Raw genomic sequence first — 23,836 nt, 5'->3', positions numbered from 1 at the left:
ATCTAAAAAAAAATGCTTCTGAAGAACCTATGGGCAGGATGGGAATAAAGACACAGACATAGAGAATGGACTTGAGTCCACGGGGAGGGGGAAGGGTATGCTGGGACGAAATGAGAGAGTGGCATGGACATATATACACTACCAAATGTGAAATAGATAGCTAGTGGGAAGCAGCTGCATAGCACAGGGAGATCAGCTTGGTGCTTTGTGACCACTTAGAGGGGTAGAATAGGGAGTGTGGGAGGGAGACGCAAGAGGGAGGAGATATGGGTATATATGTATATGTATAGGTGATTCACTTTATTATATAGCAGTAACTAACACACCATTGTAAAGCCTTTATACTCCAATAAAGATGTTTTAAAAAAATATGTTAAAAAAAAAGAAAAAAAAATTGCGAGGTCAGAAACAAAGTCTCTCTTTCTCTGTCTCCATGTCTCTTTCTGGGTCCGTGTGTGTGTGTGTGTGTATGTGTGTGTGTGTGTAACTCTTAACTATGACATGGCAGACCACTAGAGTCTTTGTTAAATAGAAATCTGAAAATTTTGTTACTCATATTGAAAAAATCAAGTTGGAATTCTGTCTCACCTCTTATACCATTAGCAGCTCCTGGTTGATTAAGAACTTAAATATCAAAAGCAAAACTTAAAAACTAGAACAATATATATGAATGTCTTTTATGCTTGTAAGGAATAATTTCTTAAACATGACATACAAAGTGCTAATGATAAAATAATAAAATCTATTATGTCAAAATTAATAATTGATGTTCATCAGTAACAGCTTAAGGAAAGTGAAACGACAAGCTCTAAACCAGAGGATTTTTGCTATACACCTAACTAACAAAGGTCTAGCATTCAAAATATATAAAGAACCACTATAAATCATTAAGAAAAAGACAATCTAATAGAAAAAAATGAACAAAAGGCATGTCCTTACTTCATTAGCATTTAGAGAAATGTACGTCAGGACTATAGTAAGAGACCACTTACTTATTTTTATTATTTTTTTTTGCGGTATTCGGGCCTCTCACTGTTGCGGCCTCTCCCATTGCGGAGCACAGGATCCGGACGCGCAGGCTCAGCGAATGTGGCTCACGGGCCCAGCCACTCTACGGCATGTGGGATCTTCCCGGACTGGGGCACGAACCCATGTCCCCTGTATCGGCAGGCGGACTGTCAACCACTGTGCCACCAGGGAAGCCCCACTTACTTATTTTATACCTATCCAATGGACAAAAATTTAAAAGTCAGGCAAAACCGAGTGTTGGAAAGAATGTGAATCAATAGACTGTCTAATAAACTGCTGGGAGTGGGTGGGGAGTGAGAATTTGCTACAGCCACTTAGTAAAAATTTCTGAACACATTGTGAAGTTGAATATTTGAAAAAAATTACAACCCAGAAATTCCATTCAGAGTACCTCTTGCATATATGTAGTTAGCTACAAGCAATCTTAGAGAATTATTTCAGTCTGTAGAAAGTTGTGATCTAGTTTTCAGCTCTGAAGATGTTTTTCTATCCAAAATATTATGTCTTGCCAGCCTTCCTGATTCGCATCAGTTGTATATGCGGATTAAAACTACACCATAGGTAAGGGGGTTCATCAAAGAATGTGTGTTGTTGCCCTCAGAAAGGACCTTTTACTGAGGCTGAAATTAGATGGGTAAGTAATGCTGGAATAAAATATGAATAGGTAATAAATAATAGCAATATTAGGTGGTCACCATTATTAGGCATGTAATATTTATCAAGCTTTTTGGTCTTCATTTAATAAATATTACTTCATTTAATCATCAGAAAGCCTCGGATGTAGGTACCATTCTTTTATTTATTTATTTATGGCTGCATTGGGTCTTCATTGCTGTGCGCAGGCTTTCTCTAGTTGCGGTGAGCGGGAGCTACTCTTCGTTGCAGTGCACGGGCTTCTCATTGCAGTGGCTTCTCTTGTTGCGAAGCATGAGCTCTAGATGCGCGGGCTTCAGTAGGTGTGGCTCGCAGGCTTCAGAGCACAGGCTCGGTAGTTGTGGCACAGAGGCTTAGTAGCTCTGCAGCATGTGAGATCTTCCTGGACCAGGGGATCGAACCCGTGTCCCCTGCATTGGCAGGCAGATTCTCAACCACTGCACCACCAGGGAAGTCCCGTAGGTACCATTCTTAATCTCATTTTTCATATGGAAGATGGTGAGTCATTGGGAGGTGAAATAACTTACACAACTTCTTATATGTGTAAGTTGTGAAGCTGGGATTTAAACAAAGACTCTCTGACTCCAGCATCTGTGATATGGCAATATAGAAGCTATTGTCTGTTGGATGTAAAATCAATTTTTCTTAACTTTGCAGAGAGAACAACTCTGATTCATGTCTAACGCAGTGGTTTTGTTGTCTCCAGATGCTTCATACTGTTGCTCAGAAAGTAATGGTGTATGTCTATCTCCACTAATGAAAAACTAAATTATGTGTTAGATTTGTAATATTTCAATGGTATTATCTTATAGATGAACAGCAATATATGTAGTTATCAATGTGATATATGTGTATACATACATCAATATGATCTGAAAACTCATTTAAAATTATGCTGAAAAATATAACTGCCTTGTTTTTCTCTAGTTATGAGACTTCTTATCAGACAGACATAATGAAGAATGTCTATTTAAATGTTTTCAAAAATTTGGATGAAAAGTTATTTAAGAGCCCAGTTTATTTCAAAATTAATATTATTAAGGGTTGATTTGAGGCTAGGTCATATATCTGATCTGAGGAATTAATTGATGTATGTTTTGACTTTCTGTTCTTTTGATAGAAAGCAAATGAGCCCATTTATGTGTTGTCCAAAAGTTATTTGATTTCCACTAAAGAGGCAGAATATTATAGTGGAAAGTTCTGAGATTAAAGTTTAATTACCTGGGATCTAAACCGAAATTGACAGTTACTATGTGAACTCTAGTGGGTGTGATCTTGGGAAAGTTACTTAATCCAGTTAGTTCTTCCTCATGTGTCAAAAATACAGATAATAATAAATACCTTGCTGCAATATTGAAAGCAATAAATAAATAACACAAGAAGGCATCCATGGTAGGTTGCCTGATACAGAAATTGCATTTATTTCCCTTGGGCAAAGTCAGTTACATATTTGGCTTTAGTTTCGTAAATCTGTAATAATGCTAATAGCATATACCAATACATATATCAGCCAGTGTTCTAAGTGTGTTACATGCATATATTAATTCACAGCAACTTTATGAGGTAGAACAACTTATCTAAGGTTAAACAACTTATCTAAGGTTACTCAGCTAAGAAATGGGGAAGTCTTGATTGGAATCTCAGCAGTCTGGTTCCAGAGCCTGTGTTTTTAACCACTACACTATACTGCCTTTCTAGAGGAAGGGGTTGTAGGGTGTATCAGTTATTTATTGCCTGTTATGTTGCATAATAAATAGTCACAAAACCTCAGGGGCATAGAACAATAGTATTTATTGGTCACATGTTGAAATGGTTGTTAGGCAAATCTGTTGATCTTGACTGGGCTCCCTCATGTGGCTGGGGGTTGGCTTGCTGTGGGCCTTGGCTGGACCTGGGCAGTTTGCCTCTGCTCCAAGTGTCTCTCATCCTGCAGCAGACTAGTCTGGGAATATTCTCATGATGAATGGCAGAGACAAAAGAGCAAAATGGAAACACACAAGTGCTTTTTCAAGTCTCTGCTGTGTCATGTCTGCTAAAAAAAAATTACATGGCTGACCCCGGAGTCAAAGTGGGAGGACATTACAAAGTTACATTGAGAAGGCTATGGATATAAGAATGTGTCACTTGACACATTGAAGTTGTTTTGTAATATACTGCAAATGCCAAGGTCTAGCGTTCTAAAATTCTTGTATATTAGGGATGATTTCTAAAAGAGGACCTCTGTCAAAAACAGTATTTCTGACAATTAAATAGAAAACTCTGAAAACACACATATGTGAACACACACATACATGCACACACAAACACATATAAATTTATAGAAAATAGGCAGAAACTTCTGGAAATACTTAGTTCAGTTTATAATCGCAAGGTAGTGGTGGTGATGATGATGATAATAGCTAACCTTTATGAGCTTGCTGTGTGCCAAGCACTGTTCTCAACACTTTACATATAGTACCTCCCTTAATCTTTTCAACAACCCTATTAAATAGGTACTATTAATAGTTTCTGTTTTACAGATGGAGGAACTGAGAGATTTAGTAATTTCCCAGAGTCACAAACCTTTTTTATAAGCTCTCCTCACAAAGTAACTTCCAAAAGCTTCTTTTTTTTTTTTTATTGAATTATATCCAGACCTCTTTTCCATAGATTTGAAGGTCTTCTGTCATCTGGTCCTACCCAATTTAATTATCTGTAACTTCCATTGCTACAAGATGTAATTTTAGACAATTAAGAGTCTAGGATTTTGTAGATGGGTTGCATGCATTGGATGGAGCTGAACTGGGTGCTTTAGAGATTTATTCCAGTTTCAAGAATATGTGATTTTGAGTCCCTCTGTGTATTTCCGCATATGCATGTTCAGCTTTAAAAAGTGTTGCAAGGATCTTTCATGTGAATAACTAAACTTATTTCTAAGAGATTAAGTGTAAACTAAGGCTATTTTATTCTTCTCCAAAAGTAGAGTCCTTTGCTTTGATTTTTTTTTTCTTACTCAGCAAACAGAGATCTCTGCACTGATTTAGAGCTTTCTTAAAAATAAAATTGTTTGATTTGGCCACTTGATCAGAAAGACCAGATGTAAGTCGGAGATATGGTGTAAATGACATCAATATATGTCAATAAAATGAACATTTCTAATTCCACTGTGCTCCTGTTTCAGAGGTTTGAATGTTGAGAGGTACATATACATTTCCTGTGTTTTGAGATAATTTGCTGAATAAATTCTTATTTTATTCAATAGGCGGCTTTTCAGAAAAGGGGTATGAATGGAGCTCTGAAGAGGAAGAGCCAGTGAAAAAGGCAGGACCAGTCCAAGTCCTCATTGTCAGAGATGACCATTCCTTTGAATTAGATGAAACTGCACTAAATCGGATCCTTCTCTCAGAGGCTATCAGGGACAAGGAGGTCGTTGCTGTATCTGTTGCTGGAGCATTTAGAAAAGGAAAATCATTCCTGATGGACTTCATGTTGAGATACATGTATAAGCAGGTAGGGAAGAGGTGCTTTGAAAAGTTTTCTGAATTCTGTGCTTTTATAACTTTGTGTTTTTATTTAGTAGTAGTGTCCAATATTTCCATTATTATGTTCCCTAAAGATGAACTAGTTTAAAAATGCTATCGTGTAACCATTCCAACTTTGGTGCTGTCGGCACCAAACTATATAGGCCACTTTTGTCTGAAGCCACTTTGCTACATTTCCCTTAGAACGTAACTTATTTTTTAAGCTCTTTTGAAAATAGACAAGTACAGTGATATGGTTATAAACTTTACATGTTAAATCGTGTTTAAAAGGTCAAATAACTTTTGTCATAATTTTTATTATAATCATTTTCCCCCCAACATTTATTATGACATTTTTCATGCCTGCAGCAGAGTTAAAAGAATTTTACCGTAGACACCTGGATATGCACTACCTAGATTCTACCATTAACATTAATATTCTTGCTTTATCACATGTGTCTCCAGCTATTCTTCCCTGTTTCAATCCATTGCTCCATCTTATTTTTTGGTTCATTTCAAAGTAAATTGTTGACTTCAGTATGCTTCCCTATAAATATTTCAATATACATCATTATTATATATTTCAGTATTTATTTAGTTTTCTTCTTTTGTTGTAAAATTTACATATAGTTACATGCACCAATCTGAAGTGTACATTTGCTTTTTTTTGAAAATGTAAATACCTGGGTAGCCCCAAAACCTATCAAGTGTATCTTGCTGTTATCCCACAAAGTTCTGTTATCTTTTCCCACTCAGTCTCACCCTCAACCCATCCCCAAAGGCAGCCAACAGTGTCATAACATTTGAGACAATAGTGTGGCATAGAAAGGAGACTTTAAGGGGCCTAGGATCAACCAAAAGCAGAAGAATAAATAGGAGATTACAGTCGGGGAACAGAAGGTTAGGAGTAGAGAGCATACCAGTATTTTTTTTTCTACCCTTTTACCCTTAGTAATTCGGGTGCCAATATGGATGTTGAGGCAGAATAGACATACTACCCAAAGAAACTTTGTATTATGCATTTATATCATAATTATCCATTTTGGATTGATCTTTTATAGGTAGGGTATTTTTGAACAACTTGGTAATGTTAGCTTTAACATCTTCTATCTCTAGCCTCAGTCCAAACAAATCAAGAACAGAACAACCAAAATACTTCCAGGCTTTGAAAGCAAACAAAATTCTTACCACTTTCTATTTCTGTCATACCAACATTAGTACACACTTAATGTAGGTGGGAAAATTGAGTGAACAAAATTAGTATACTTTCCATTCTTTGGGATTATATAGCTTTAGGCATATTCATAATTTTAACTGTGTGATAAACATTACAATGAAATACTCAATAACGCTTGTCATGTTGCTTATGTTAAATAGCATTTGCTCAGATTAAAGTGTAACAGATTTGTTTTTTGTTTTTTACTAGGTGCTTCTCCTCCTGCTGTTCGCTCCCTCCTCCCCCAATAGCAAAACATTTGTGTATATTATTATTGTGTATATCCTGACATAATATGCTCTCTCATACCTTTATTTCTTTGTTTCTGGAATGCCCTCCCTGAGTTTGCTCACCTGGAAAGTTCCTAAACATCCTTCAAGTCTTAGCTGTAATATCACTTCTCCTATGAAGTCTTAACTGACCCAGAGTTAGTTGTTTCTTTTCCGATGCTTCCATGTATATCTAATATACACGCCCATTTTGGCATGCATATAGTACATCATAATGGTTTGTTAGCATGTCTGTCCCCCTGTTAGGCTGTGAGCTTCCGCTTATCTGGAATGATATCTTTGTATCCCCAGGATGTAGCATAAAATGTGACAGATGGTTGCTCCTTCATAATTATTTTTTGGATGAGTAAATAAAGTAATTGTATCAATATAATAGATGTGCATACGTTGTTTCCTTTTGTCTAGAGTTGGAGAGGGATACAAACTGGTATGGATGAGTGGAAGAACCTGTACTACGTATCTAGTTCAATATCATAGACTTTCTTAATTTATAGGAGTCAGTTGATTGGGTTGGAGATTACAATGAACCATTGACTGGCTTTTCATGGAGAGGTGGGTCTGAACGAGAGACCACGGGAATCCAGATATGGAGTGAAATCTTCCTTATCAATAAACCTGACGGTAAAAAGGTATGGTGTGAACTTCTTAAAGAAAATTGAGTTTTCGCTTGCCAACAGTTACCACTTTTCAGGATCCTCCAAAATGCTCTTTTGAAAACTAATTTTGACCGCTTGACATGAAGTTTAAAAGGGAAGTGGGTAGCATCCTATTTCATGTTCCCAGTTTCCCTTTCTACTGATCACAGAAGGCAAAATCATAGGGACAATAGAACAGCAGATCAGCTAGCTAACATCTATATTTTGTTTCAGTGCTATTTCTGTTATGTTGGATTACCAGTGAAAATTAATCATTATACTAGTCAGCAGGTAATTAATATTTTTATTTTCAGTGGCATTCATGGCACATGTGAAAAATTACCTATTAAGTATTCATTGCTAATGGTTTGCTTTAGTTCTTATGGTGTTAACTTTGTAGTAACCCTAATACCCTGCATGTTCTATAAAATATCAATAATGTACTCTACTTGCCTATAGGTTGCAGTGCTATTGATGGATACTCAGGGAACCTTTGATAGTCAGTCAACTTTGAGAGATTCGGCCACAGTATTTGCCCTTAGCACAATGATCAGCTCAATACAGGTATGGAATAAAATAAATCCATTTTGATGGATGTTTCTTTAAATAAAAATTATGAATATATGTATTTCTATATACATGTGGTAGTGAGACAAACAACAGAAATGGTAAATTATATCTATTATTTGACTCAATTAGCATACCAGTTCTTATGATTTCCTTAAGAGTGGAATTGTTTTATTACTATAATCTAATTTCTGATCAGTTTTCAAATTGCCTGCTTTAGTCAGAAAATGTTATATTGTCTTATAATTTTTTCTATTTCAAGCCTACAATAAAGTCAATAATATTAAATCTTATAATGTATGTAGATTCACTGAGACTACCTATTATTAGTTACATTTAATGAAATAAGATTTATAAATGCAAATTTTGTTTTATATAGCCAGTAGAAACATTTATATATGTTCACAACTTTTTATAGTATCTTAATGTGCATTTAGGAAAGTAAATGTCTTTCTTTCCTTTTTTCCTCTCTCTTTTTTTAAGTATTGTTTTTGAAGTTATTGTGTGCTTTATAAATTGTCCTGAAAGTCCTTGAGGGTTTTACTATGATCACAGAACACATAGCCTAAAAATTTTAAGACAATTTTTAGATTTTCTGTTCACCGGAAAGAGCAAGAAGAGACAGTAACCAAGAAGCAGACCATCAAAATAGTTTTAAAAGGTAGGAAAGGCAAAGTGGTTAGGATGAGTAAGTCAAAGCTGAAATTATAAGTATGTGGGGAGAATGGAGCTAGTGAACTGGCAACCAGGGCATTATGTGTAGTTAGGACAGTGAAAGGATGTATAGAAGGAAGACTGAATTTTTTTGTAAAGGACTTTAAAATAAGTCATGATTATAACCTATGATTACCTACCTTTTTAAAAAAATTATTATATAAGTTTCAGGTGTATAGCATTATAGTTCAACATCTGTATACAGTGATCACCACCACAAGTCTAGTTACTACCCATCACTATACAGTTACCCCCTTTATCCATTTTGCCCAGCCCTCACCCCCCTTCTCCCCAGGTAACCACTAATCTGATCTCTATGAGTTCATTTTTATTTTATTTGTTCATTTTGTTTTTGTTTTTAGATTCCACTTATGAGTAAAATCACATGGTATTTGTCTTTATCCATATGATCTATTTCATTTAGCATAATACCATCAAGGTCCATCCATGTTGTCACAAAGTCTGGATTTCCTTCTTTTTTATGGCCAAGTAGTATTCCAGTGTGTGGTGTGTGTGTGTGTGTGTGTGTGTGTGTGTGTTACATCTTCATTATCCATTCATCCATTGTTGTATGCTAAAGGTGTTTCCATATCTTGGCTATTGTAAATAATGTTGCATTGAACATAGGGGTGCATATATCCTTTTGAATATTGTTTTCATGCTTTTCGGGTAAATACCCAGATGTGGAATTGCTGGGTCATATGGTAGTTCTGTTCTGAACTTGTTTTCCCTAGCGGCTGCACAAATTAACAATCCCACCAAAAGTGTATGAGGGTTCCCTTTTCTCCACATCCTCTCCAACATGTATTATTTCTTATCTTTTCAATAATAGCCATTCTAACAGGTGGGAGGTGGTATCTCATTGTGGTTTGTTTTGCATTTCCCTGATAATTAGTGATATTGAACATCTTTTCTTGTGCCTGTTGGCCATTTGTATGTCTTCTTTTGAAAAATATCTATTCAGATCCTCTGCCCATTTTTTAATTGGGTTGTTTGATGCTGAGTTGTATGAGTTCTTTATATATTTTGGATATTAACCCCTTATTGGATATATGATTTGCAAATATCTTATCCCATTCAGTAGGTTGCCTTTACATTTTAATGATGGTTTCCTTCACTCTGCAAAAGCTTTTCGGTTTGATATAGTCCCATTTGTTTATTTTAACTTTTGTTTCCCTTGCCTTTCAAATCAGATCCACAAAAGCATAACTAAGACAGATGCCAGTGAGGTTACCACCTGTGTTTTCTTCTAGGAATTTTATGGTTTAAGGTCTTACATTCAAGTCTTTAATCCACTTTGAGTTAATTTTTGTGTGTGGTGTAACATAGTGGTCTTGTTTCATTCTTTTGTTTGTGGCTGTCCAGTTTTACCAGCATCATTTATTGAAGAGACTGTCCTTTCTCTTTTTTGTACATTCTTTGCTCCTTTATCATAGATTACTTGTCCATATATGTATAGGTTTATTTCTGGGTTTTCAATTCCATTGCATCTATTTATGTGTCTTTTTTGTGCCAGTACCATGCTATTTTGATTACTATAGCTTTGTAATAAAGTTTAAAATCAGGGAGTATGATACCTCCAGATTTGTTCTTCTTTCTCAAGATTGTTTTGACTATTCAGGGGCTTCTTTGATTCCATACAAACGTTAGAATTATTTGTTCTAGTTCTATAAAGTATGCATTTGGCATTTTGATAGGGATTTCATTGAATCTATAGATTGCTTTGGGTAGTATGGACATTTTAACAATATTAAATACATGAGGACTGAATATCTTTCCATTTTTTGGTGTCTTTAACTTTTTAATCAGTGACATATAGTTTTCAGTATACAGGTTTTTCATCTCCTTGGTTAAATCTACTCCTAGGTATTTTATTCTTATTGATGCAATTGTAAATGGAATTGTTTTCTTAATTTCTTTTTCAGTTAGTTTATTATTAGTATATAGAAATGCCACAGGTTTCTGTATATTGATTTTGTATCCCATGACTTTACTGAATTCATTTATTAGTTCTAACAGGTTTTTCTGTTGTTGTTAGAGTCTTCAGGGTTTTCTATATATAGTATCATGAAGTAGCAAACAGTGACAGTTTTACTTCTTCTTTTCCAGTTTAGATGCCATTTATTTTTCTTGCCTAATTGCTGTAGCTAGGACTTCAAACAAAATGTTGAATAACAGTGGCAAGAGTGGGCATCCTTGTTTTGTTCCTGATCTTAGAGAAAAAACTTTCAGCCTTTTGCCTTGAGTATGATGTTAGCTCTGGGTTTGTCATATATAGCCTTTGTTATGTTGAGGTACATTTCCTCAACATACATTTCCTTCCATTTTTTATCATAAATGGAAGAATTTTGTCAGATGCTTTTTCTGCATCTATTGAGATGATCATATGATTTTTAACCTTCATTTTCTCAGTGTAATGTGTTGTGTTGAATGATTTGTGGATGTTAAATCATCATTGCATCCCTGGAATAAATCCCACGTAGTTATGGTGTATGACCCTTTTAATGTATTGTTGGATTCAGTTTGCTGATATTTTGTTGAGGATTTTTGTACCTATATTCATCAGGGATATTGGCCTGTAGTTTCCTTTTTTGTGGTGTCCTTCTCTGCTTTTGGTGGCAGGATAATGCTGGCTTCGTAAGATGTGTTTGGAAGATTTTCCTCCTCTTCAATTTTTTGGAATATTTTTAGAAAGCTAGGTATTAAATCTTCTTTGACTGTATTATAGAATTTGCCAATGAAGCCATCTGGTCCTGGGCTTTTGCATGTTGGGAGATTTTTGACTCCTGTTTCAATCCCTTATTAATAATCAGTTTATTCAGACTTTTTTTTCTTCATGATTCAGTCTTGGAAGATTGCATGTTTCTAGAAATTTATCCATTTCTTATAGATTGTCCAATTTGTTGGCATATAACTGTTCATAGTGGTCTCTTATGATCTTTTGTATTTCTGTGGTATCAGTAGTAATTTCTCCTCTTTCATTTCTGATTTTATTTATTTGAGCCCTCTCTCTTTTTCTCTTGGTTAGTCTAGCTAATGACTTGTTGATTTTATTTTTTCAACTACCTCTTAGTTTCATTGATGTTTTCTATTTTTTGTTTTAGTCTCTATTTTATTTGTTTCTGCTCTGATCCTTATTATTTCCTTCCTTCTACTAACTTTGGGCTTTGTTTGTTCTTTTTTCTAGTCTTTTTAGGTGTAAAGTTAGATTGTTTATTCAGGATTTTTCTTGTTTTTTTGAGGTACGCCTATATTGCTATGAACTTCCTTCTCAGAAGCATTTTTGCCACATCTCATAGATGTTGGTATGTTGTATTTCTGCTTTCATTTATCTTTATGTTTTTTAAAATTTCTTCTTTGATTTCTTTGATGGTCCACTGGTTATTCAGTAGCACGTTGTTTAATCTCAGCATTTTTGTGGGTTTTTCCCCGTTTTTTCCCCTTGTGATTGATTTCAAGTCTCATACCATTATGGTTGGAGAAGCTGCTTGGTATGATTTCATTCTTCTTTGAATTTATTAATATTTGTTTTGTGACCTAACATATAATCTGTCCTAGGGAATGTTCCATGTTCACTTGTGAAGTATGTGTATTCTGCTGCTTTTTGATGGAATGATCTTTATATATCTATTAAGTCAATCTGATCTAATGTATTGTTTAAGTCCAGTGTTTCCTTATTGATTCTCTGTCTGGTTGATCTATTCATTAATGTAGGTATAAGACTAACTTTTAAAAATATACTTCTTAATTTAATTAGCCTTTAAAATACCAACTTAATATCTAACTTCTTCATAGTCAACAGTGTGTGCAATTTACACAAGTCAATTAAAACCAGATTGATTTTGCCTTTTAAATATTTATTATTTACTATTTATATTTTTCCTGGAGACATTAGATATTTTTGCTGAAAACTCTAAGTCCTTTGTAATGACTATTTTTTGTTATTATCTGAGAAGTGGTCTGTTATTTAAATAAGTACACAAAGTATACTGTTTGTATCAGTACATAAACATATAAACATCATTAACTTTTCTTTGAAGTTACTGATATTAATCCTCCTCCTTAGAAAAAAAGAATTTCACCTTAATGCTGTGATCTGTTCGTGAAGCAATAATGCATATGTTTGAGGATGTAAGCATGATATTCAGAACTTAACTTCCATGTGATGGAGCTTTCTATAGACTTAAATAATTGATCGTAAAGAAGCCAACATAATTTTTCAAGACAAAATTTTATATATGGGTTATTAAGATCTAGATTATTATTATTTTCATATGCTTGTAAGAATGATTATTTTATTACTAATTGTTGAATTAGGTTCATAAAATAATTTTAATGTTCTGTCTCCAAATCAGGTAGCTACTGTATTTCTGGAAAAATTTTATAATCATTGTACATTATTTATTGTCTCTCAGGCTTTCTTTACTCCTCTCTCAAGGTCTTATAAATATATGTGAGAGAGTTTGATTTTGTGAAATTGATATTTCAAAAAATAGAGAATAACAAAATAAGTGCTTAGTATGCTGCTAATTATTCTCTCATTTTGACTTTATTTCTTAATCAAGGTATATAACTTATCTCAAAATGTGCAGGAGGATGATCTTCAGCACCTTCAGGTAACAATATATACAGTCTCTTTTGTATATCTAGTAATCTTTTGGGCATGTACAGCAGAACTTTAGGATTTTGGGGGGTCTTTTTGTACTTGGAAAACATAACAGTCAGAAAGATTTAAAAACATAACCAAATGGAGGTTGTCCCATTTCCAGGTTTCTAGTTCTAGCCCTGTATGATTATATTCTTTCTAATTCAGTTTTCAAAGTCCTTTGTTTCAGTAAAGCTATGTGTTGTCAACCCTGTATATGGAAAAATATATGGCAAATTAGAGTGGAGAAAGAACCTTTGGTTTAAAAATGACCCAGAATGTGAAGTTGAAGTCCTATGGTCAGGGATTTAATAATTGTTAGTGTGATGTCAGTTGTATGCCAGATTTTTTTTCCTGTGGGCCGCTTTATAGCTAAGAACTATGGGGGACTACCTGATGATTACTCATTGAATTCTATTTTAGATCTGAAAAAGATCTCAGTGACACCTAATTTATCTTTAATATTTTATGGATGAGAAATTTTTTTCTGAAAAAAAAAATGACTTGCCTAAACTCGTGGCTAGTAAGTGGCAGAGTGGGAATAGAAATTTGATCATCTGATTGGACTCGGTGCTTCTTCCACTCTCCAAGCAGCATTTAAATCTCAAATAAGTAGAAGATTAGATGTTTCCTCAAGATAGTTCGCACCTCTGTCTACTCTTTTTCAATTCATGTTATTCTTGGCTACATAGAAAAACCTATTGTTTCTCTGATAGCTTTCCTCTGCATTTTTTATAGAAAATTTTGCTTTCAATGTATTATTTTATCTTGCCAATAAGAGCCCTGTGCAGTTTAACAAATAACAAAGGATGATAATGCAGGGTGACCGTGAGAGTGGAAATAGCATTTGGAGTTCACATCTAGCATTACTCCCAAATATGTTTCTAGTACATCACACTGACCATTTATGACCAATAGACAATATGCCAAATTGTTAGATGTTTCCTAGAATGAGTGCAATGGCTTCTTTAGGCATGTGTCATAACCTAGCCAGTTGCTTTCCAAGTTAATGACATGGCACTGTTCAATACCAGTTTAGGATTTCTAAAAAAGGACTGATTTGAGGCTTTGATATTAAGTAATAGTTTTTGAGATCATTTAAAAAATTTCCTATAAATGACAACACCTCATCCTTCCTCAAAAAAGATTGTGAATTCAAATTATGTTAGTAAATGATTCTAATGAGAATGAGTAATGATTCTAATCCCTGGACCTGCTACCTTTTAGACATATTTCATTTAATCACTCTAATCAGATGCCTAGTTATTACCATTTGCCTTCTAGATTTCCATAGTTTTCACAGGGGAGGCAGTGTGGTACTTTGGGGGCTATTCTAAAGGGGCAAAGGAGGGGAATCCTCTGTGTCGGCATCCTTCCCCAGCTCTGAGAAGCCTCTGTGGCTTGGTACTCTCGTGTGATGAAGCGGCATTTCCTGTGTACATATGGGGAAATCCACTTGGCCAGTCTGGACGGAACTCTCACCAGAGGCCCAATCACAATCACCCCCTCAAGTCTATGTTCTCCAAAACCTTACATTTCTGGCAACACAAAATGATATGGTACCTCTCAATTGGGAGCGATAAAAAAATAAAAGAAGTTGGTGTATTTGATTCTTCACTTCTTAAACCAAATGCCTGTATGTCTTTGTAATGATCAAGACCATTGGGACATTAAATTTCCTCTGGCAACAACAGTAAATTATCCTACTTAGTTTATAGCTCTCTGGTCTAATCTATGAAAGTTTTGCTTTGAAAGGTCATTTAACATGTTTCTTTGTCCCCCATCTTCCCCACAAAAAAAAATTGTCCTACATTTTAGATATAAAAGGTGTTACCTTTAAAATGGAAACTTCATTTTTAAAATGTACTTTATGTCCTTAATTTTAAAATATATAATTACTGTAGCTCTGCTTTATCTAATACTTAGTTACTTAAAATGATTATTTTAATCTTAATAATACAGTATTATGTTACAGCTAGAGAAAAAAATTAGTGGAAGAAAACCAAGAAGTAAAACTTTGCAGATACTGAAGTTTTCTCTCTCTGTGTGTGTGTGTGTGTGTGTGTGTGTGTGATTTTCCTTGTAGCTTTTCACTGAGTATGGCAGGCTGGCAATGGAGGAAACATTCCTGAAGCCATTTCAGGTGAGTGGGTATAAAATGATGATAAATTCTTATTAGAGTTTCCTGAAGATTATAACCAGGTATACTGACTAAGAGGGTCATGTTTCTTTCTCCATTCACAATAGCAAAAAAGAAAAAAGAAAAAAAAGCTTTGATAGTTAACTACCAAAATCCAAAATATAAAGACCTTTATGGAGAAAATATTTTCAAAGTTTCATTAAAGATCATAAAGGAAAATTTATACAAACCAGAGAGATATAATATGATTCCAGACAGGATGATTTAATGTTGTAGAGAATTTATTTTTCCCCAGATTAACCAATAAACTCAGTGCAATTCCAATTAAAACTACAACAGGATTTTTTGAGAAATTCAACACATTTTTCTATAACTTATATGGAAAAATTAAGTTCTCTTTTGATTTGTCAGTTTTTAAAAAGAAAATCCAAACTGGGGGATTGAATACATACTGGAAAACCATAGCAATGAAAATGGTGTGATTCTGCACAGATACGAGAAAAACAGATGAAACTAAACAGAGTTCAGAAATATCCCTCTATATATAGAAACCTAGTATGCAGTAGAGGTCATGTCATAAACCAGTGGGAAATGGATGGATTAATAGCTGGGGTTTGGAAAAACTAATTCACCTTTTGAAGAAAAAGTTGAATTTCTACTGAACACCATATGTGGAAGAGAGCTCCAGTTGTATTAAAGAACTAAATATGAAATTTAAAACTATAAAGTTAATAGAATAAAATATTGGAGAATATCCTTCTGACCTGGGGTGAAGAAACAGTTATTCACTAAGACCCCCCCCCACTAAAAAAAATGTAGTAAAAAATTGATGGATATTACTGTATCAGAATAAAGTATTTCTATTTATCAGGAGACTCTATAAGCAAAGTAACTGGATTGGTAGAAGGTAATGGCAATGTCAGAAGTCAACAAGGGATTAATATATAGAATGTGCAAGGAAGTTTTGCAAATAAGACTGGGATGCCCATCAAAAATAGGCAAAGGAACCACTACACACCTATTAGAATGGCCAAATTTCAGAGCACTAACAACACCACATGTTCCACAAATGAGGATGTACGGCAACAGGAACTCTCATAAATTTCTGGTGGAAATGCCGAATGGTACAGCCACTTTCAAAGATAGTTTGGTAATTTCTTAAAAAACTAAACCTACTCTTTCCATACAATCCAATGATTGTGTTTTTGGTATTTACCCAAAGGAGTTGAAAACTTATGTCCACATAAAATCTGCACACAGATGTTTGTAGCAGCTTTACACATAATTGCCCAAACTTGTAAGCAATCAAGATGTCCTTCAGTAAGTGAATGGATATTTAAACTGTGGTACATCCAGATGATGGAATGTTATTCAACACAAAAGAAATGAGCTATCAGCCACAAAAAGCCATGGAGAAATCTTAAATGTGCATTACTAAACAAAAGAAATCAATCTGAGAAGGCTACACACTGTGTGATTCCAACTATATGATATTCTGGAAGAGGCAAAACCATAGAGACAATAAAGAGATCAGTGGTTTCGGGGTGGGCCGAAGGTGCAGCATGAGGGCAGAGAAATGAACAGGCAGAGCACAGAGGATTTGGGGGGCAGTGAAAATACTCTATAAGATATTATAATGATGGATATATGTCATTATACATTTGTCCTAACCCATAGAATGTACAACACTAAGAGTGAACCCTAAGATAAACTATGGACTTTGAGCGATTATGACATCAATGTAGGTTCATTCTTGCTTAAAAAAATATATACCATTCTAGCGAGTGATGTTGATAGTGGGAGAGGCTATGCATGTGTTGGGACGGGTGGTATATATATGGCAAACCTTTGTACCTTCCTCTCAGTTTTACTAAAAGAAGGTCTTAAAAAAATCCCAAGCCATTCACAAATGATAAACTGAACTTAATAAAAAAAATTAGGCAATGGATGTATAGACAATTAACAGAAAGGAAACCTGAATGGCTAACACATTTTCTAAGGGATGTTAAGTCTTATTGATAATCAGTTAAAGATTAAAACAATGAGATACCACTTTATACTCATTAGATAGGCAAAAAGTAGAACATGGGGATAAATATGAAATGATAGCTAGGATTTGAGTAAATGGGAACACTCAAGCCCTGTTGGTTAAAGTGCGGATTGGAGCAACCATTCTGTGGAGCAGGGCAAATATATAAGGATACTCACTGTGGCACTGATAGAGTTGTAGTAGCAGGAAGTTGTAGGCAACTTAGGTGTCCATCACCAGAAGAACAGATACATAAAATAGGGTGAAAAGCATACTCTGAAATATTTTGCAACATCCAAACGCAATGAACTCAAAGTATAGAGTGGCATGAGTAGAGTGTTAAAATTAATACTGAATTAAGTAGGGAAAAAGTTTGAGTTCTATAGCATGATACTATGTGTGATTTTAAAACTTCTACATACACAAAATAATATATGTTAGAATAAGTGTGGTTGAGAGCAGACAGTTGAGGAATGGGAGTGAGAATCTGGGGAAACATATGATAAAGTAAAACAAGAAAGGGACCTTTGCATGGAGAGATGCTGGTGTGCTGTGACTGAAGGAGTATGAATCTCTCCTCTCAGATCTGGCGAAGCAGGTGGGGAGAGGAGTTGACATAGAATGAAATAAGTCCCTGCATACAATCTTCTGTGTGGTTTACAATACCCGTTAGACTCTGTTGTCTTTTTTAGAAATCATTCATCATGTTGATAGTTGAAGTGTTGTATAGTGATTAGGCTATTTGCTTTGACTTTTCTCTTTTCTGAACTTGCTACCTCAGGACTCATTGACATAGATTGGGTAACTCCAGAGTAAATTCTGGAAAGGAGTTTTCAGTCTTACCAGCAGATGTCACTGCTTCTTATACTTTGCTAGATAAACTAAAACCAGAAGAGACAAACCAGTGCTCTGTTGATAGATAGATGGATAGATAGGCAGGCAAACAGGCCTTCAGTAAAACAAAACAAAACTAAACTAACTAACAAAAAACAACAAACTGAAAACAATAGAAAAAACTTTAAGAGATCACTACTTGTTGGTAAACTGTTGGTGTTACAAATGTCAGTGAAAAGAAAAAGTTTTGACTGAATGAGTCAACAGTGACTCCTGAACAGGTTTGGACTTATAAATCTAAGTATCTGAAATTGAAATGAGAAACTCGTTAAGTAGCAAAAGTAGCTTCCAAAGCTACTTTAATAATATTTAAGGGACTTCCCTGGTGACGCAGTGGTTAAGAATCCCCCTGCCAATGCAGGGGACACGGGTTCAACCCCTGGTCAGGGAGGATCCCGCATGCCACGGAGCAACTAAGCCCGTGCGCCACAACTACTGAGCCTGCACTCTAGAGCCCATGCACCACAACAAGAGAAGCCACTGCAACGAGAAGCCCGCACGCTGCAACAAAGAATAGCCCCCGCTTGCCACAACTGAGAAAGCCCCGTGCGCAGCAACAAAGACCCAACACAGCCAAAAATAAATAAATAAATTTTAAAAAAAAAATAATATTTAAAATTAAAGCAACCAAATTCAAGACAAAAATACTACACATCATGAAATTAAAAGATAAAATGCAAATATACTTAAATCTTAGAACAACATTTAAGATATCAGCAAAATAATTCACATTTAAATTAGAAAAAACATAGAAAAAATTCCAAAATAAAATAACTTTTAAATAAAAATTTAATTAATTTCAGCAGTTCTTTCAGCAGGTCACTTTCTACTCTCTCCTACCTGAGAAGATAGTTTTATTTATTTGGATAAAATTGTGGAGAAATTTTAAATACTGCCTGAGAAAATGAAGTAAGGGGCAATAATATTTTTAAAATAATAATTTTTACTAAAACTAAATTTAACGAACTTAAAATAGAAGAATTCTTAACTCTGAAACAGAGTGAAATTATAAATAATAAACAAGATATGTCTCAGGCAGCAAAAGTGAGGGCAATTAGCCAATGAAATGAATAGCTGAATTAACAGATTAACTGGATTCTTAAACCAAAAGCCAATTTATACCAAGCAAACAAAATATCTGTAATTGTATTTTAAAACTCTATTTTAAAGAAGAGAACTTAAAGCTAAGTGAATTCAGTTTAAAAGTGATTTTGAAGTGTTAAGTTTAGCCAGTGGTGTGCTGGTTAATGTTTACAACTGGCTAGGGAGGCAGGGGACGTGGGTCTGATTTGTAGCATGTGCTGATTTCTGTGGTGTAAATACTTTTACTGTGGCCAGTTTCAAGCTACCAACGTGCTATATAGCTTGTTTACAAACCTGATTTGTAATATTCCTCAAACTGTAATGTCTTCCTTGCAAGCCTATAAAAGCCAGCTGTAAACTACACTCCAGAAGTATAATCCAAATTAAGACATAATATAGCATTCTCTGAGTGACATTACTTATTTTCTCACTTGCTTTGCTCACTATGAGCGCTTGAATCTTAAGTATAATGATCCACTAGGAGCTACCTCATTAATATAACTGTTCTTTAAAAATAACTAGGTTCTTTAGCTTCTCTACCTTAGGACATCAAGAGGTTTGGTTGAGAATGAATACATTTCCATTAATTTAAACATGTAATACCCATACATATTTGACAAGGACTTTAGGTAATAATTTCCAATTTGCTCTAAGGACCTGGTGAAAATATCTCATCAGGTGTGGTAGGAGATTTGTCTCTATTTGGGTCTATGAATTTTTCTTCCTTGGTCATAAGGCCCCACATAGCTCTACAGTGAGATGATTACATCCTTGTGTCGAAATCCTTATTACTTATTACAAAATCCTTATTAGGAGTTTTTCAGATTGTTAGACCTTATTTGAAGTGCACTTTAAATGAACTGTTTCATTTACAGACTGTTTTTCAACACCAAGCAAGACTGTCTTCCTCTAATGCTCTGTGCTAAATGGTCAGCCATTAGTTACTTCTTACACTGGGAAAGGCTCATTTTCCATTGCGTGGCTCTACAGCTTTCTCTCTGTGTGCTTGTCATTCATGTTCTCTCAACTCTGCTGGGCTGAGGTAGTGGAGAGGGTTTCCACTTGTTCTATAATGCGGTGATAACAGTAAGTTTGCTGTTGGGCCTGAGCTGAAGAGGATTCCCCAATATGCTGGAAAGTGGACTCTAAGAAGCCTTTATGTCATTAAATGTGCCTTTTGGTTATAGCAGCCCAGGAGTTTACTCTTTAACCATTTCATGTCCTCTAATTATATAGACTACATTCCCCAATTTACTGAAGTATATTCTCAAGCTTCACTTGAACCAATTTTTTAGATGTCAGTACATTTCCCAGTGGTATTTCTGTATAGTGGGTATCTTTATAAGCCAGTCTACAAAAGCCTATTTAATCTCTAGTAAGTTTAAATACTAGCCACAATATTCCTCAATCCTGGTCCTATTCCTCAATCCTGGTCCCTTTAAGCCAGAGCCTTTAATATATCCAATAATTCCTGGACCTTTGGAGCATGGAGGCATGGAGCCCTGAGATAGGTTGGTAAGACTGCTGTCAATATTTAGGTTGTGTGCTAACACAGAAGAGATGGCTTTTAATGAGATCTGCAGCCTTGGTGATAGACACAGAGCAAGATTTTATAAGCATCTAGATTGGAATTACCTGGTGAGCTTATTAGTTAGATTTCTGAGCTGAATCAAATCCTTGTGTTGGGACCAGGGAATCAGTACTCGCCAGGTCATTCTTTTTTTTTTTTTGGCTGTGTTGTGTCTTTGTTGCTGCACACGGGCATTCTCTAGTTGCGGCTAGCGGGGGCTACTCTTTGTTGCAGTGTGCGGGCTTCTCATTGCTGTAGCTTCTCTTGTTGCGGAGCACGGGCTCTAGGCACGTGGGCTTCAGTAGTTGTGGCATGTGGACTTCAGTAGTTGTGGCACGTGGGCTCAGTAGTTGTGGCTCACAGGCTCTAGAGCGCAGGCTCAGTAGTTGTGGCACACGGGCTTAGTTGCTCCACGGCATGTGGAATCTTCCCAGACCAGGGCTCGAACCCGTGGCCCCTGCATTGACAGGCGGATTCTTAACCACTGCACCACCAGGGAAGCCCCTCACCAGGTCACTCTTAAGTACATGATATTTGGGGACTGAATTAGCAACTGGGCACACCCCAGCAGAGGACACTTATGGTAGGGGAGGTTCTAGTAGCAGAGAGATAGGGTACCATTTCTATGTACAGCTCTATGCACAGGTAGTTAGTAAATTAAGATTTGCCTGTAATAGAAAGAAGAATAAACCCTAAAAAAATTTTCTTGCACACAAACTTGAATTCCCTTCTCTTAGAAGCCTATGCTCAAGAATGAAAGATTCTTGAGCATATGTTTTAGGACTAATTACATTTATTCTCTTCTCTTTCATCTTCTCAGTATTAAGTACTCCATCTCCTGGATTAATTCATCCCAGTTTTCTCCCATAGCATTTTTTTTTTGGTGGTACGCGGGTCTCTCACTGTTGTGGCCTCTCCCATTGCGGAGCACAGGCTCCGGACGCACAGGCTCAGCGGCCATGGCTTGCGGGCCCAGCCGCTCCGCAACATGTGGGATCTTCCCGGACCGGGATACGAACCCGTGTCCCCTGCATTGGCAGGCGGACTCTCAACCACTGCGCCCACAAGGGAAGCCCTCCCATAGCATTTTTATTAACCATTTTTATACACTTAAAGGCCCACCAGTACCCTAAACCTTAGAAATAGATTTGACTCTCCACATACACACATACACAGATGGTAACTATGTGAGGTGATGGAGGTGTTTGCTAACCTGATTGTGTTAATCGTTTCACAGTATATAGGTATCTCGAAGCATCACGTTGCAGACCTTAAATGTACACAGTGTATTATATGTCAATTATATCTCAAAAAAAGTGGGAAAAAAAGATCTGAATTCTCTTTGTGAGATAAGAGTGAAACTCAATTCTTCATGTTCTTTTCAGTGGATTTGTAATTATTTGAGAGGAGATCAGTCCATGCCAGTTTTAAGGTTAAACTGAAGATTGCTAGAAAATAATAGTAGAGAAAGCATATAATAATATGCTATTATATTAGGATAAACCTGTTTCTCACAATTTCCCATTCAAATTAGGCCTACATATGGCAAATTAGGAATTATTTTACACTAGTTTACTTAATTATATTTAAGGACCCTTTATTCCCATGATTTAAGAGTGTTCCTCTACAGAATAAAATTATTTGATAGTGATTTCAGTGACTTTGAAACAAAACATCCTTGGTCAAATATCTATGATGACTGCAACTGCCAAGTCATACCAGAGAAATCCGTGATTTCACTGGGAAAATGAGAAGCTGTTGTTTGGCTCCTTGGGCTGTAAATGAAAGGAAAAGTCACATTGGTAGGGCTGAGGAAAGGGAAAAGCCTTCTCTCTGAGAAAGTTGCCTTATCCCACATTCTGTTCGGAGAGCAATTTAGGTGATCTGAGAATTACATGAAATTAGAATAAAATATTCATCTGGTTACACAGAATTAGGTAAGCAGTGTAGACCAGGATTCTCCCAATGGCCACAGGTAGGTACATGAAATGTCTGGAAGGCCTACATAGTAATAATTTATTGAGCACTTTTTTTTTTTTTTTTTGCGATACGCGGGCCTCTCACTGTTGTGGCCTCTCCCGTTGCGGAGCACAGGCTCCGGACGCGCAGGCTCAGCGGCCATGGCTCACGGGCCCAGCCGCTCCGCGGCATGTGGGATCTTCCCAGACCGGGGCACGAACCCGTGTCCCCTGCATTGGCAGGAGGACTCTCAACCACTGTGCCACCAGGGAAGCCCTAAATATGTTTCTTACATGATTCAAATGAATGTTCATTATAGTTATATAAAATAAGTAATGTTGTTACCCCTTTTTATTGTTTTCTTTCTGTTTTTTAACTGATGAGGAAACACCAGGGCTTAAAGTAATTAAGAAACTTGTCCTTGGTCACATGTATCCTTAAGTTGCAGAGCTGGCCTTCAACCTAGGCCACAGGCTCAAAGCCCTTGCACTTCACCACCACCCCTTAATGTCTCCCTTCTTCCTCCTAATCCTAGGCACTTATTGAGCTATAGCTTGTGGTCTTATATTTGAATGTGCACATCCCATCCCACTAACTAAACTATAAATATCTTAAGAACACGAGCTTTGTAGTTTACTTTTTTTAGTCTAGAGCACCTACTTTTCATACAGCAGATGTCCAATTAATGTTTGCTAATTTTGGTGTTATATGCATATTTAGGATTGTATATAGTTTTTATACAAGTAAACTCATTGGACTCAGAGTTGAAATACCTGGATTCAGGATTTGTTGTGCTATTATGTATCCAGCCTAGTGTTACCTCTTTACATTTTTTAAGAAAGAGTAAGTCATAAATTGGTGTGAGAGTGTCCAAAATATTTATACTAGGTGCCATGGCCCTTCTTGAACTG

General features: G+C 35.8%; 1 protein-coding gene across 1 annotated transcript in view; it reads left to right on the top strand.

Annotated features, from left to right (window-relative positions):
* ATL1 (atlastin GTPase 1) overlaps positions 1 to 23,836 on the top strand; it is a 78,221-nt gene that overhangs the window by 33,769 nt on the left and 20,616 nt on the right. Inside the window, exons 2-6 of the mRNA XM_065872809.1 lie at positions 4,925 to 5,172; positions 7,184 to 7,318; positions 7,784 to 7,888; positions 13,171 to 13,221; positions 15,337 to 15,393. Of these exons, the coding sequence (XP_065728881.1) occupies positions 4,925 to 5,172; positions 7,184 to 7,318; positions 7,784 to 7,888; positions 13,171 to 13,221; positions 15,337 to 15,393 (596 nt within the window). The remainder of the gene's footprint in view (positions 1 to 4,924; positions 5,173 to 7,183; positions 7,319 to 7,783; positions 7,889 to 13,170; positions 13,222 to 15,336; positions 15,394 to 23,836) is intronic.

Source organism: Phocoena phocoena, chromosome 2, assembly GCF_963924675.1.
Source record: "Phocoena phocoena chromosome 2, mPhoPho1.1, whole genome shotgun sequence".
In the NCBI taxonomy this organism is placed as follows: Eukaryota; Metazoa; Chordata; class Mammalia; order Artiodactyla; family Phocoenidae; genus Phocoena; species Phocoena phocoena.
The sequence above is the reverse complement of the archived record's forward strand: the minus strand, read 5'-3'. Positions and strand labels throughout refer to the sequence as shown.